The sequence below is a fragment of the Corylus avellana genome, chromosome ca11, assembly GCF_901000735.1.
Source record: "Corylus avellana chromosome ca11, CavTom2PMs-1.0".
Classification (NCBI taxonomy): Eukaryota; Viridiplantae; Streptophyta; class Magnoliopsida; order Fagales; family Betulaceae; genus Corylus; species Corylus avellana.
Window position 1 is genome coordinate 14,138,011 of NC_081551.1, and position 14,944 is coordinate 14,152,954.

At 36.9% G+C, this 14,944-nt stretch overlaps 1 protein-coding gene across 2 annotated transcripts; it reads right to left on the reverse strand.

Moving 5' to 3' along the window:
• Positions 1–295: 295 nt before the first annotated feature.
• Positions 296–14,268, reverse strand: LOC132166582 (oxysterol-binding protein-related protein 1C-like). Of its 2 annotated transcripts, none has more exons than XM_059577428.1 (10): positions 13,560–14,268; positions 13,140–13,493; positions 10,605–10,704; positions 9,438–9,872; positions 6,267–6,373; positions 5,440–5,607; positions 5,227–5,367; positions 1,421–1,651; positions 1,216–1,329; positions 296–1,113 (listed from the first exon to the last, which is right to left on the reverse strand). In XM_059577428.1, exons 1-10 carry the CDS (start codon positions 14,142–14,144, stop codon positions 946–948), a joined length of 2,403 nt encoding a protein of 800 aa, XP_059433411.1. In that variant the 5' UTR covers positions 14,145–14,268; the 3' UTR covers positions 296–945. The 2 variants fall into 2 exon arrangements, with proteins under 2 accessions (XP_059433411.1, XP_059433410.1); XM_059577427.1 differs by having other exon boundaries at positions 6,267–6,422; positions 9,430–9,872.
• Positions 14,269–14,944: the final 676 nt, after the last annotated feature.

Below are 14,944 nucleotides of genomic sequence, written 5' to 3' on the forward strand. Positions count from 1 at the left end.
TTGTGTCCTCCAAAAGGTACTATAGTCTCAAGTGCATCCCATTAAAGAGCATGCCACTATGACAAACAAGCCCAGTAAATCAAAGGGAAGCCACTAGCTAAAGCTAAGCTATCTATTTCATCCTATACAATTTGTTGGCCAGAAAATGAAGACTCAATCCATTTAATCAAGATGGTAGCTCTCTACATCTAGGAAACAAGGGCAATTTGATGCAAACTTAAGTTTGAAACAAACTATATAGCATTCCATTGCATGTCGAGTGTGATAAATAATAGTAGATGCAGACACAAAAGAGTTCAAAATGTATGTAAATGTGCTTTAAGTGCGGTTAGTATATAATAGTACGTGCCAACATTGACATAATGCATACCGTTAGAATCAATTTCGAATGAAATGGAGGATCCTATTCCCTATAACAAACCCTTGCTTTAATTGGCTTCTGATACTTCATTACATCATTTATTGCCTTCACTAATGCAGTGAGGAAGATATTTGAGTACGTTTACTTTACAGTAACATGTTATATTTGTTAAAACTATATTCTCGTTTCTTATTATGAACATCAACACAAGTACGATATCTATGCATGTACCTCTGGAAGTAATGGGGCTAGCAGCCAGATGTTCAAAACTTGGAGATGGCAGGTCGGGGGAGAGCCTTCGACCAGGATGAGATTGATGACTTTTATTAAGCCATAAGATCATCTTCAATCTTGTTTTACGCACTTTATGTGGCCTCTTGAACTGCTCGAAATGGCAAGCATGGAAGCTCATCTTCTAGTGTATATGAAGAAATAATAAATTTTCATTTTTTGAAAAAAACAAAGCCTTCTATAAAGAAATTAGACCCGGAAAGGTAAAAGAAATAATCAGAGAGAGAAAAAGGTATCATCTTTTTTCTTTTCTTTTCTTTTCTTTTTTTTTTTTTTTTTGGAGGGGGTGTTTGTTACTCGAAGTTTAGATCAGTCGGGAGTTGTCCAAAGATATTAGGGCATCCTTCCCATTTATGCTTTTCCCTCGCCTCCCAGTAACCACCAATATAGCGGTATGTATTCCTAAATTTGTCCTTAGCGAACCACCTTGGCTTCCACCCACTCTCTTGCATCTTCCTTGCCTGCAAAGTCATATTGACAGGATTTATAATTGCCATTCATTTTACCAGGTATGGTGAAGAAAGAAACAGAAAAGTAGTATTTAAGGCATGCAAAGATTATACTTGTCGCTGTTTCTGTTCTAGTCGCAACTTCTCCGAATTGGCCATTTCATACTCCCCATTCTCTAAACACCTCTGATCAGGCCTGAGTCTTGAATCTGTTGGTGGTAACTTCTCCTGTTTATTAAATTTAATGTCAGCAGTGACAATGCTAGAATTTGATCTTCACCTTAACAAATGGGGAAATTTGGGGAAGAAAGGCAGTAACCTCAAGTCCATGTGTAAGCTCATTCAGCGTAATGGCAAAGCGTGTTAGATTATATCTGGTTGGATATTTGGATGGCTTGCTCCGCTTCCATAGAAACTGGGGCTCCAACAATGAATTTGATCCCTTCTCTTTCCTAGAACCATCACCTATTACATAACGCATGCCCTCATCCCATTTCCCAATCAAAGTTGCCACTGTTTTGCCATCCTTATCTTGGACAGTACCTTGTACCTGAAATGAAATCATGACAAAACTCTCTATCTGTTAGAACAACAAAATTATGCAATGCAGATCCTAACCAACTCTCTCGAAGTGACGTTGACTAATATTTAGAGCAGAGACAAGAATATCATAGCCATTTTGGGGGCTAGATAATTTTGTACAACACTTACATGCATTCACCTAAACAAAGATCCTGTGGGAAATAATAAGCCCTAACTAAGTCAGGTCTTTGCTGTAAGCAACCACAACGTGCAAAAGACCATGTATATTACAGATGTAATGAAGCCACAATCAAATACAAAGAGAATGCCAATAAAATGAATTTCACATCTAATGAACAAAGCCATATTACCCATACTGGGGTTTGAAAACTTTTCCCCACGTTTTAAAACTGATTCAGGTTTATTCACACTGAATGCATTAAAAAAAAGTATCATATATGGGGCTTTATACATATTGAAGGCATGAAATTGCTGTGTTTAGACCATATGCGTTTTCTTAAAAGATCAAATAATTTAATAAGAAAAAGAAACTTCAGTACCTGGGGAATTTACAGATGACATGCATTTAATCCTTTCTAATGCATGACGAAGTAGAGACATGAAGATGAACAAAAGTGAAACAACTGATATAGAGCTATGTGATGCATGCATTTCATGGAGAAGGCCTGTCTAAAGAGACTAATTCAATTGATTAGAAAAGGATCAAAAAGGAGTTCCAAGAGACAGGATTTAAAGATAAGTCTGAAGAAATGTTAGAAAGCAACTACCAGATTCTAGTATAGTAAGGTGCCTCATAGTGTTTCCACTGATGCCTAAAAACACTTTCTAACCAAAAATGCCTGATGTTTGATAACCTGGGTAATGACTTTAGGCATTGGTTACTCTCAATCAAGATGCATTATTGAACAACGATGATAGATCATATGAACTTTGTGCAAAACAAAGACAAAAATGAAAAAGGAATATTACTTTTTTTCTTCCCCTTTCTCTAAGAGTCCTTTCCATCCTCTCATTTAGGCTTCGTTTCTTTCGGCATAAAATGATTTCTGAAAAATATTTTTTTGTATTTTTCAATGTTTGGTGCGATGGAAAATAATAGTCAACGGAAAATATTTTTGGTTTGACCGAAAAAGCTTTTTTAATTTTCGTAAAATTGTTTTCATTTTTGAAAACCGTAAAACCATTTTCCGAGTTTGAGCTTCATATTTTCAAAATTGACGGACCAAGCCAGGACTTCGTCGAGAATTCACGAGGCCACTGTCGAGACCCGGTCAGGACACCATCGAGACCCTCTTGGGACTCACCAAGAACCAACTGGGCCACCTGGACTTTGCTCGGACACCACTGGAACCTGGTCGGGATACCGCTAGGACTTAGTTGGGACCTTGCCGGAACATTGTCAGGATTCGCCGGGACATTGCTGAAACCTGGTCAGGACCTCGCCAGGACTTCGTCGGGACCCGGTCTGGACATCGGCGAGACCTGAGAACCCACTTAGACCCGGTTGGGCCACTGCTGGGACCTAACCAAGAACCCGTTGGGACCCGATCGGGACTCGCTAGGACCTGGTTGAGAAAGTCAAAACTCGCTGTGATCCGTTCAGTCCACAGCCGAGATTTGGCCAGGACTGAACAGGGCCATTTCCAGGACCCAGTTGGGACTCGCCACCGCCAGAACCCAACCAGGGCACCGCCGGGTCGAGACCCGGTCAGGGCCCCGCTAGGACCCAATCGCGACTTGCGTACACCCATTCAGGACATTATTGTAATTTAAAATTTACTATATATATATATATAATATTTATGATTTTCCATATGTGCCAAACATCGAAAAAAAGTTTTTCGCTAAAAAACATTGTTTGAAGGAAAATATTTTACGTCGAAACAAATAGAGCCTTAATGAAAAATACTATCATTTTCACTTATGGTAGTCTAAGTCCTTACAGAACACTAATTAAGGAACCATATATAGTTAAGACTTCTACTAACTTACCAAACCAAAATAGGATAAAGACTTATAGGATTTTCCCATTAGAAAGAAGAGCATCAAGTTAATTTTCAGTTAGAATCAAATGATTTCTCACACTGATACTTTAAATTCCTGTCTTCTCATACAATCTTCATTTTAAATTCCAGTACAACTTCCTTAACCTCTCTCATGCAAACTTGTTCTCCCTATCTTGTTATTGATGCTGTCATTGGCTTCGATCTCTTTATTGCTGTTGATGTCTCCCCAATACTATGCGACACTCATGAATACTAGCTTGGACACTAGACTACAAAAGGGAAAGTGAAGACCATGATCCATGGACGACATTAATAAAAATTACATGAAATTCGTATTCCATACTTACCATGAAGACATGACTCATTACAAGTCTCTAAACAAGATTAATTGAACCTAAACCATTTGAGTAAGGCACAGCAGACTATTGATATATATTATTTTTTGATACGTACAGTTGGTTCGAGGACAATTTGCAACCACTGTCTTGTATGTCAACTAACAGCTTATCATTTTACCATCCATAAAACAGCTTTACTGAAAAATTACTAGTGCGATTTTGTTTTTCTCTCGCAATACATTTGAATAAGCATACAAACACACTAAACATGTGTATGGTGTATATTAACATTTCTTGGAGCTGCACTATATTGTATTTTTTCCAAATATCCCTTACACATCTAAAATAAAAATAGTCTTCCGTCCAACTATGTTTGGAGCTGCACTATACGACGGCATCTTATTACTCTCTACCCACCCGGCATCTTATTGCATGGCATCTTAGTCTTTCGTGCAAGATCCTGAGAGGAGAAAGGGCTACGTGAAACACAGCCTCTTCTTCCTTTTCTTTTCATGCAAACCCTAAACCCCTCTAACGAGAAACATTACTCTACAAAGGCCACTATGCAAATGTTTAATACAATATACACTGATAGACATAATATGAATGTAAGAAATCAGGAAACGAAATTAACCATTATGAAGCCCAAGGGGTTTGGCCAAAGGTGGTAAAGGGGTAGGGTTGCATTGAAATGAATGTAGGTGAATATATCTTGCCACAGAGAGAGAGACGGAGAGAATTAACTACATAAGATTTTTTCTTTGCACATGAAACACATATATCAAGTTGACAATTCAAATTACTGAATATATACAATAGAAAGATTGGTAACCCCTAAATTACACAGGGAACAAAATAATCCATACATCATCTTCTTCAAAATATATACTGACCTGCTCCATTTAGTTAATCCCTAAACTTGTTTTATATATATATATATATATATATATATACACACACACATTAAGAGTAGGTTTCATCGATAACATCTACTCACACATCATTTATTGATCTCTTGGATAGTTTATAGTCAATTTCATTTCTTCTTTTTATTCCTTACCATTTGCATTCTTTTTTTCTTCTTGTTTTCTTTTCTTATATGCTTCCCGGGTGCTAGGCCCACTTTCCACCAATTTATTACTTACTTCTAAACCCTCCAAAAGAAATCCAAAAATGAGAAGAAATGTTCTAAATTAAAATACACACATGGAGAGAGAGAGAGAGAAAGAGAGACGTACCTGGTGAGGATTTCTATCAATTATTGATTGCTCCTTGAATTTTAGCTTACACGAGTAGTCACGATTTCCCTCTATGCGCATCGTACCATAGTGGTCGCAGTAGAGTTTTCCTATAATGAGGTTGTAAATGGATGTTGTTACCTGATAGTAGAGTGTTAGCTAATCATCATGCACCTTACAGAAATTGAAAAATATCTAATGTCAAAAACATACCTTGCTCCACTCAAAAACTTCTCCATCATCAAACTCCAAAGTCAAAAGGCCAACAGGATCAAGCTGAATCGTACGACCCCAAAATTTACTTTTTAAATCGCTGTCTCCCGAAAATCTCCAGCCCCGCCCCTCACAATAGCATGCAACAATCGTGGGGTGATGGCTGACCTGTCTCAAGATGAACAACATAAATACTTGTTTCTAATTATCAACTGAATAACATTATGGAATGGAATGGAACAAAATCACTAAAACATATTGATTATGCACAAAAAAATAATAATAACAAAAATAGCAAATCCAGACCAAAGTATAAGATACAGGTAGCAATGAGTTTAAAATAGCATCCAATGACAAAAATGCTAAACCAATCATGATACTAGCAACTAATTCTTACATGGTCAAGAAGTTGATATGACATCTACAGTGTTACAATGCATATTATCTTTTTTATAAGTAAAAAAGAGGCTACAGAATTGCCGAAAAGAAAAATAAAATAAAATAAAATAAAATATTGTTTTGTTGGTAAGAGAAACAACAATAAAGGTACAATTCGACTCGTTAAAACTCATTGACCACGTGTAATCTCAACCATTACAATCAAAATTTGCTCGTATATGCCTCAGTTATTGAACCGAAAACAAAATTAGCTAAAACTTAAAAATAATTACACATGCAATTTCTAATTTCATTGGATCCAAACTGACTCTTGCATTTGATCTTTATGATATGTTAAGTATACAAACGTACAGAAAAACTATCAAAAAAAATATATTGAGCATCGAGAAACGAATATCTTACGAAGCATACTAACAGTGAAATAATACCTTCTCGGAGATAAAACGAAGGCCTTTGTCTGGATAATCTGCTTCGTATGTCTCACCCAACAGTGGATTAAATGGCTTGCAAGATCTTCCATCCGTAGAAGCATACCCTGATACCGCAAATGCTGCTACATTTAGAATCCTCATAAGGCTATTACCCTACAAAGTTTTGCCAAAGGACATTAAAAGAGTTCTTCAAAGGAAAATAAATAACTGCTAAAACTTGAAATATACCCAAGACAAACCAAATACAGTAAACTAGCTGCAACAAAGGCATCACAGGGTTGCACAAAACAATAAAGGTAAAAATTAATCAATTGAACACAACAAAGTGACTCACTGATAAATATGAATATTCAAGCATGTCAATGATCACATTTCAACTAACACATCTTTACTAGAGAATTGATATACCAGAACATTGATTGTCATATCATAAAAGGCAAATTTAAAAAGGAAAAAGAAAAAGAATAATCCAATTCAAAGTTGCAAACCCCCTTCATGTAAATATAGTTGAGAAATCAACTTCACTTTGCATCGTAGAGCCTAGTTTGGTTTGGCAACATCCTAGCATGGTTCTTAATGCATATCAACAAAGATTGTTGAGGGCTAAACAAGACGTCTGTCCTTTTTGCTGCACCTCCCTCCCAGGCCATGTACCTAAACAAGGAGACATTCCTTACATTTCGGCAGGAAGGGCACCAAGACAGTCCATCAAAGATTAAAACAGAATCAGATGCCATTTACAGCCTCTAGTTTCCAAATTGAAAATGTTGTGATTAGTAAGTCCATGGTTGAATCTCTTGGGGTAATTCCAAATAGTAAAAATGTTCAAAAGCATGACATTCTAGTGTGCTCATGATTACCTCCAAGACTCTAAATCAAAATCAACTTGTTCAAAAGCAAGCTTTTAAGTACTTCCAAATACTCCCACTGTTTGTCTATGGCTACTTAATAGCTAGCACCAGCACAAAGGAAGTCTTCTGGCTTTTCTATTAGAATCAATATATTGTTCACCATAGTATAATGAAGATATTATTCAATTTTCCATAAAGGAGCCAGCCGGTTTCAGTTGGTAAAGTCAGCATCACACCAAAGACTTGAGATCAAATACAGCCTTCAATGGGACTCAGGAAATCAAGAATTCCCAGAGAGTTAGCTCCCATTGTCAAGTCTGTAGAAACAAACTACATGCAAGATCCAGGAATGTACATTCATGCGTGGATGAGGCTATCCATTGCACTTATTAATCAACTTTGAAAACCAAACTCAAAAGGAAATGTGAAAAATAGTTTTATATGTGCTGCAGCATATATTATTAGTGAAAAGACACATGCACGCAGCCATAATTACAGAAACACTCGGGACACCAGATGGGAAAATAGTTTTATATGTGCAGCATATATTATTAATGAATATACACACGCACACAGCCATAGTTACAGAAATACTTGGGACATCAGATGACATCGCAGACAGGACTAAGCTAAGAGTAGTAAACAACAATACCATAAGGTAAATGGCCCCTCACAAGTCAATCTATCAGCCAACATGCCTCAGTTTTTGTTTTTATAAAATATGTTAAATAATTACAGAGGCATTACAATGATATAAGTAATAAGCAATTGGGCACAAAGTAAAAAACTCAAGGTGAAGTTAAATTCAGCCCCGGTGGATGGTCCGTGGAAGCTTATTTGGAAGAGTAAAGCTCTTCCGAGGGTGGCTTTTTTCGTATGGATGGCGGTTATGGGGAAAATTTTAACATTGGACAACTTACAAAAGAAGAACATCATTGTGAAGGAATGGTGTTGTATGTGCAAGAAAAGTGGCGAATCTATTGATCACCTTTTAGCACATTGCGAAGCTGCTGTCAAGGTATGGAACATGATCCTCCAACTATTTGGTATAACGTGGGTGATGCCGAAGAGTTTGAAGGAATGCTTGGAAACTTGGAGAGGGCAAAGGGGAAAGCGGACAGCCATGCACATTTGGAGGATGGCTCCTTCGTGTGTAATGTGGTCCTTATGGAGAGAAAGGAATGCGCGGAGCTTTGAGGATCGTGAAATGGGCACTATAGAATTGAAGCAAAGGGTGCTCCAAACACTCTTCTCTTGGAGGGTCTTGGGGTCTTCTTCGCAAGCTTCAACGCTTACGGAATTTATAGATCTATGTGCGTCCTTTTCAGTTTAAAGCTTGTGTAGTGGGCTCTTTTGTATACTTCCTGTGTACATGGGTTGCGCCCCTTGCGCTTTTAATACAATGACTTTTACTTATCAAAAAAAAAAAACTCAAAAAACCATAACTCAAAAGCTACAAGGCTTGACGTAACCTCTCTCTATTCTTTTTGTTTCTTTTTTTGCTCCTTCAAGAACACACCTAATCTTGAGAATTAAAACAAGGTTTAACCGTTAGAAATGAAAGAACAAAAAAGCTTGCATCTTCAAGCTTGTTTCTTATTGTGGATAAATTAAGTGAACAAACATATCACGTCTTAGACACTATACATTCTAAAAAGTGGAAGGTACAGATATCTACCATTCCATTTCGAGCAATGTGAATAATAACCCTGAGAACCATTCAGGGTCCCATCACAATGTTTGTTTTTCTGTGATATTATCTTACATGCAACTATGGTATAGAGTGTTAATTATTGGTGACAGTCCTAATTGCACCTATTGAAGTATCTTTTAACATTAATATCTAATGACCTTAAAAAACTATAGAACAGTTAATTAATGCATCTTTAAAAACCAGAAATTGTGGTAAGAAAGAAAGAGACTTTGCAATGGAAAGTTGGAAATTTAATGTGCTTTCAAAAAGATTCATATGATCAGAATATCAGTCAATTTAAGGAATCCACCCTTCTGGCACAATGCAGAGGCTGAATGATGTCCACAATGAAACAGATATACAAGCAATTGCAATCCCCATTCAGTAAGGATATCTGGTAACTGCTAATAGCTCAGACAAATACGGCCAAACAGAGCAAACAATACTAACATGATGGTCCTCTGAAAATGACCCAATAAATGATACTAGCCAAATTATAACAAAAAAAAATATACCAACCAATACGGACATAACTATAGAACACATGAAGTTGTTTCAACCAACCAACTTTAAGGAAATGAAAGGAAACACCGTCAGATTTTAAGTAAAGCGTTACCATTTTACCCCATTCATATGCTTGATCTAGAAGGTATGAGTATTCCACATCTTCGCAACATTTTTGTAAAGAAGAGAGGGGCTCATTAAAATAAACTGGAAGACACACTTTGGTGAGATCCTTGCCAATATTATCTTTGATCATTGACCAAAGACTAACTCCCTTCTCTTTTTCAACTGGTTCAGGCAATTTCTTACGGCGCCTAACATAAGGATGGTTAGATCCAACAGATCTAATGAAAGAATCAACACCATTTTCAGAGTCAAGACCCTCTTCTTCATCATCAGAATCCAGTGGTGATTTCTGAAAATTAGACCCATTACTTTTGAAAGAACTTGATGAAAGAAAATCTTGAGTATCGAAAAATGCATTGTCATCATCGTCAGTTTCTTCCTCTCCCTCATGCCTGTCATTGTCATCGTAAGAATCACTTGCACTTCCCTCTGAAATATATTTCACGAAAATATGCTATCAGTTATTTTGCCTTAAGGAAAAAAGTATTTTCAAGGATGGGGGAATATAGCATACAGAAGAAACAAAAACAAAAATGTCTATCCTTAATTCTATGATGGTTTCCCTTCTACAAATATTCAGAAACAATAAATGGAGGTTATCAGTTTATAATAGGCAACTCAAGGCTTTTCAAAATCAACGCGGGAACTAGATTAATATAGCATAACAATACAGAAAAAGGCCCTCAAAATGTACTGCTATGCTACAAATAGATGTGAATCAAATGTATACACCAAGACAAGCTGAATAGATTCCACAAAGCATAAAAGCCCTCAAAATGTAGTCCTCAAAAGCATGCTTTCTTGTAGACCCCAAAGTTGAAATGAAGGATGAAAAGTTAATGACCAAGCATGCTGCCAGAAATACTAATGCAAGTTAATCAATAAGATAGTATTGGAAATTGAACCCTAACAGACTTGTTGAATTTCTGTTACTGTACCATATCAGGAATGTAGGCCACAACATATGGGACACATTGAAGAATATGCTAATTGATAGATATTCCAAAAAAGGGGTTACTAATTCAATAGCCCTACATACATACACATATAGAGATATATAACTGGTTCTAAAGAATGATCTGTATAAATTGTACTGCAAACTCTACCAGCTCAGCACATATTAACCAAGTAAAAAATAAAATAAAATTTTTCACATCATACCACTGAATTTGTCTAGCCTTGAGGTAAAGGATATTCCTTGCTCTGTTGTTTGTCTTTGGCTCTCATCAACAAGTGTGTTCTCTAAGTCAACCTTTTCTGTCTAGAAGAAGCAATAGGAAGAAACTTTAGTATACCAGTGACCAAATATCAAAATCAAAGATAACTCACAAAGTCAAGTGATAATTACAATAAACAAGAGAGTGCTACTTCCAGAAAAGGATTCCAGGCATAACAGGTAGAACATGATAAACTCATAAAATAAAGTTTAAAAAACATATTTTAAAAGAATGAACAGGAAAAAGTAAGAATAAAAGAAAAGACAAAAGTCAATTTCCAATGGAGAAGGAAAGGCTTACCATGTCAAGCATTTTATTGCAAAGGTAAGCAAGAACTGCCAAGGATGTTATCTTGAACAAGTTTAATGTTAACACATAAATTTTAATAACTGTATTCTTTAAATAAACTTCACAATAGCTTTTCTTATCATTTCTTATACTATTTAAATATTCTTTCAAATCAATGCTAGGGGATAGAGAGAGGAACGAGAGAAAAGAGAAAGCCTCTTCTGAGTAATATAAGGATAAGTTCTTGGGTAGCACCGTTGCAATAGGTTTTTAGGAGAGTCTGTGGCAAATAGGTTTTTAGGAGTTTTCCCTAAGTAAAGGAATGGAATTTAAGAAGTCTGCTGCTAGTGCTTTAACAAGCCCACTGACAAAATCAAGATAAAGACTCAGCTTGTTATATTTTCTTTGGAAAAAAAAAATGCATTTAAAAAATCTGGTTGATGTAGACGCTTAAGTAGTGAATATACTTATTTTTAAAGAAACAAAAGTTTTCTGTTGTGAAGAAGATACACCTCTATCATTTGCAGAACTATAGAAGCATATATCACAAATCCCATTTGAGAACACAAATAATGCAATTAAAATGTCTGCAGTGATCCCACTTGAGATGCTATAGAGCATGTCCAATAACCCAAGCAAACCAAAACAAGAATAATGTATCCCCTCATTCCACAGTTTAGTATGATACCACAGATCCAATCATTCTAATCCCAAATTTTCATGTATTCGTTACTATTGTACACCCCGATGCTTTTGTGCAGAAAAAAAAAAAAAAAAAAAAAAAAAGAACTATGCACTACATATAAAGACTGCAAATACATTTTACAAAGATAAGAAGTTTTTTTAAAAAATAAAAAATAAAAAATTTCCAATGGATCAAATGGCAAATACTCTCCCCATAGATAAGGGATGGACTCTTGAGAATATAGGTGCATAAATTGTATTTATTACCTACCAAGGAAAGAAACGAATTTTAAAAAACCTTGTATGAAGAAAACAAACACCTAATCCGTTAGCCTTCTCTCAATATTTTAAATTCTGTGAGTTTGACAGTGCGGATAACTCTGTGTCTCTCAATTCCTCCAGCATCATCTATAGTTGTCCAATAATATCAAAACAGCCATATATTTCTTTCCTTTCTTGCTTTACATGTTTAAAAGTCCAAAATTATATAAAGGGGTCTATCCCCATTTATTAAAAAAAAAAAAAAAAAACTTGCTTTTACCTAGCAAGGGGGAAAAAGAAGAGAAAAAGGTTGAAGTCCAGACGGATCAACTCATACTATAGTCACCACTTCAAATCTTCTTACGGAAAGGTGGAGCTACTCAAAGCTCCACACCAGTAATTTCCAATTTTCTACTTTCCATCTACCTCCCCCTGTTTTGGTGAAGATAGTAATAATCGAGCTTACAAACTTGACAAGGATACAAGAAATTTGTTATCATATTCAAGACAGTTACCCTAAAATAGAAAAAAAAAAAAAAAACAATTCAAGCTGTTCAGTGTAATGAAGTACTTTAGTAAAATTAATCCAGACTAAATCTCAGAATATGGGCTCTTCCAGCATGATAAGTTTAACATGCTTCATACAAGCACAATCCCAAATATATGCACAATCAACAACCCAACCCCTCCTCCTGCCTATCTTTAAAAGTTACAGACAAATACAATCTTAATCATCAATTTCTCAAAGTGAGACATAGCCCAGTGTTTGGGAGAGAAATCATAGCCGAAACACAACCACATAAGTAAGATGTGGACATATAATATAACTATAAAGTTTAAAAATGTAACACGAATTCATGAAAAATGCAATTCCAAGGCAAGCTGTATCTCAATAAAACCCTAAAACGAAATATACACAAACTATCAAGAAAGGGAAGATATCAAATTAAATCAGATTTTTTTAAGACCCATTAACACATCTTCCACAATGTTAATGTTCAGATGCTTTTCTACGGAAAGAACAACAGTAGCTTAAATCCAACCCTAGGAAAAGATGCACATTGGTCAATTTGCGGTACAATCCACCCAGTCCCTTAGAAATCGTACACAAAATGATTAATAATCAAAAATAATTTTAGCACCAAAATCGAAAAAAAAAAAAAGGAAAAAGAAAATAATAATAGTAATGTCAAAAGGCAGAAAAACTAAGATCAAAATAAAGAGCAGTGATCGGGGATAATAGTACCTCCAAGTGACGCAAAGCGTCAATGAGCAACAGCTGCTTCTGCTTGAGGACCACAAGATGTTTATGCAATTGGGAAAGCTCAGCCCTCATAATGTTCTCGCACTCCTGGATGGCGACCTCGTTCAGCCCCTCCTCCAAGAGCCGCTGCCTCAATCTCTCCGTCGAAACCACCATACTGTCGGCCATCAGCTCCGCATTCGACACCCGCGGGAACATCTCCTTCACCGCACTCAGCGCCTCCACCCACGCCGCCCTGTCCTCCCCACTCTCCGCCCTCAGATGCACTCGCTTCTTCGTCCCCGTGTACATTGAGAACCTTCTCTCGTCCGATTTACTCACCCGAATCGAGCAAACCTAGGCGCACATTTATCCCACAATCACATCCCAACTAATTCATACAAATTAAAAACCTGAAAATACCTTGAGGTGGAGTTCGCCGACGGGTTTACGGAGGCGGGATTGCGTGCGGGGTTTGCGGGAGAGGCGACGGAAGGAGTCTTCGCCGATGACCATGGATCCTCGTTCCTTTTCATGACTGAGCGTGATCTTCTTTGGGCCGTGGATTTTGTAATAGGAGAGAACGCCGTCTTGGAGGACGAACCACCGGGGACGCCAGCCCCGGCCGTAGTTTACCCACTTGTGAAGAACGCCGGAGATTCCACACCCTACAATGTCGTTGATCTTGACCTCGCGCTGATCCACCATTAGGGCCTGGTTGTCGCGAGCGGACGGCTGCCGATTAAACAAGTCCGCCGTTGAGGATTTGGATCGCTGGATCAGACGGTTGTTGTCGTTGTTGTTGCTGGTGCTTGGGATGCACCAGCTGCGGTTGGAGGATGGTAGAGAAGGGGATCCACGGGTTCGACCCGAGGTTGATAGCGATCGAAACGACGGCGTCGTGGCAGGCATGTTCAGTAGCTCCAACAAGGATGAGGACGAAGGCGGCGTCGTGCCGGCCTGGGTGGTGCGATTCGTTACTGTCGCCACGCAGCAGAACTGATGCATTTGCTTGATCCAACGATCACAAAATGACCATTACGAATCACACAGAGAGAGAGAGAGGGACCAGGAATGATAACGGTGCTTCCTTGCCGCGAAAATCGGACAGTAATTTGATTTTCGTTTTCGTTTTCTTTCTTCTTCTTCCGTTTTTTTTTTTTTTTTTTTTGTTACGCGCACGTTAACATGATTTGAAAAATAAAAAAATAAAAAATAATCAGATAATTTTATTTTTTTCAAAAAGAAATTTGAAAGTAAAAAATTAATTTTAAAAGAAATTTCTTAAAATCTTGGATGCTACTCCCGAAAACTCCGCCAGGGACGAAACGGAGTGGCTGCCGGCGAAATAAAAAGAGGGAAGATGTTTGAACGGAGCGTTACGACAAGTCGGCGAGATAACAAAACTACCCTGTTTTTAAAATGCCTATAAAAAAGGAAGCGGTTGGCTTGAATTGGAGTTGGTATAAGTTGATTGTAGCCTACGTCACACGTGTTATTTTTCATTCCTTTTAGCTTGATTTTTTTTTTTTCCTAATCATCGTGTTAAAAAAAGATTTGTGTGATAATTTTTATGGAAGTTATTTGAAAAGAGAAACAATTGCATTACACTCTATACAAATCTGATCATTTTTATGAACGTTATTTGAAAAGAGAAACAGTTGCATTCCACTCTATAAATAGAATGGGATTATAACAGTTTTTCATATTGTTGTTCCAAGTTTTTTTGTACATAATTACCAAGCTAAAATAGAGACAGCTAAAGTGATAGCTTTCATAAAGGTTATCTATAAAAAAAAAAAAACAGT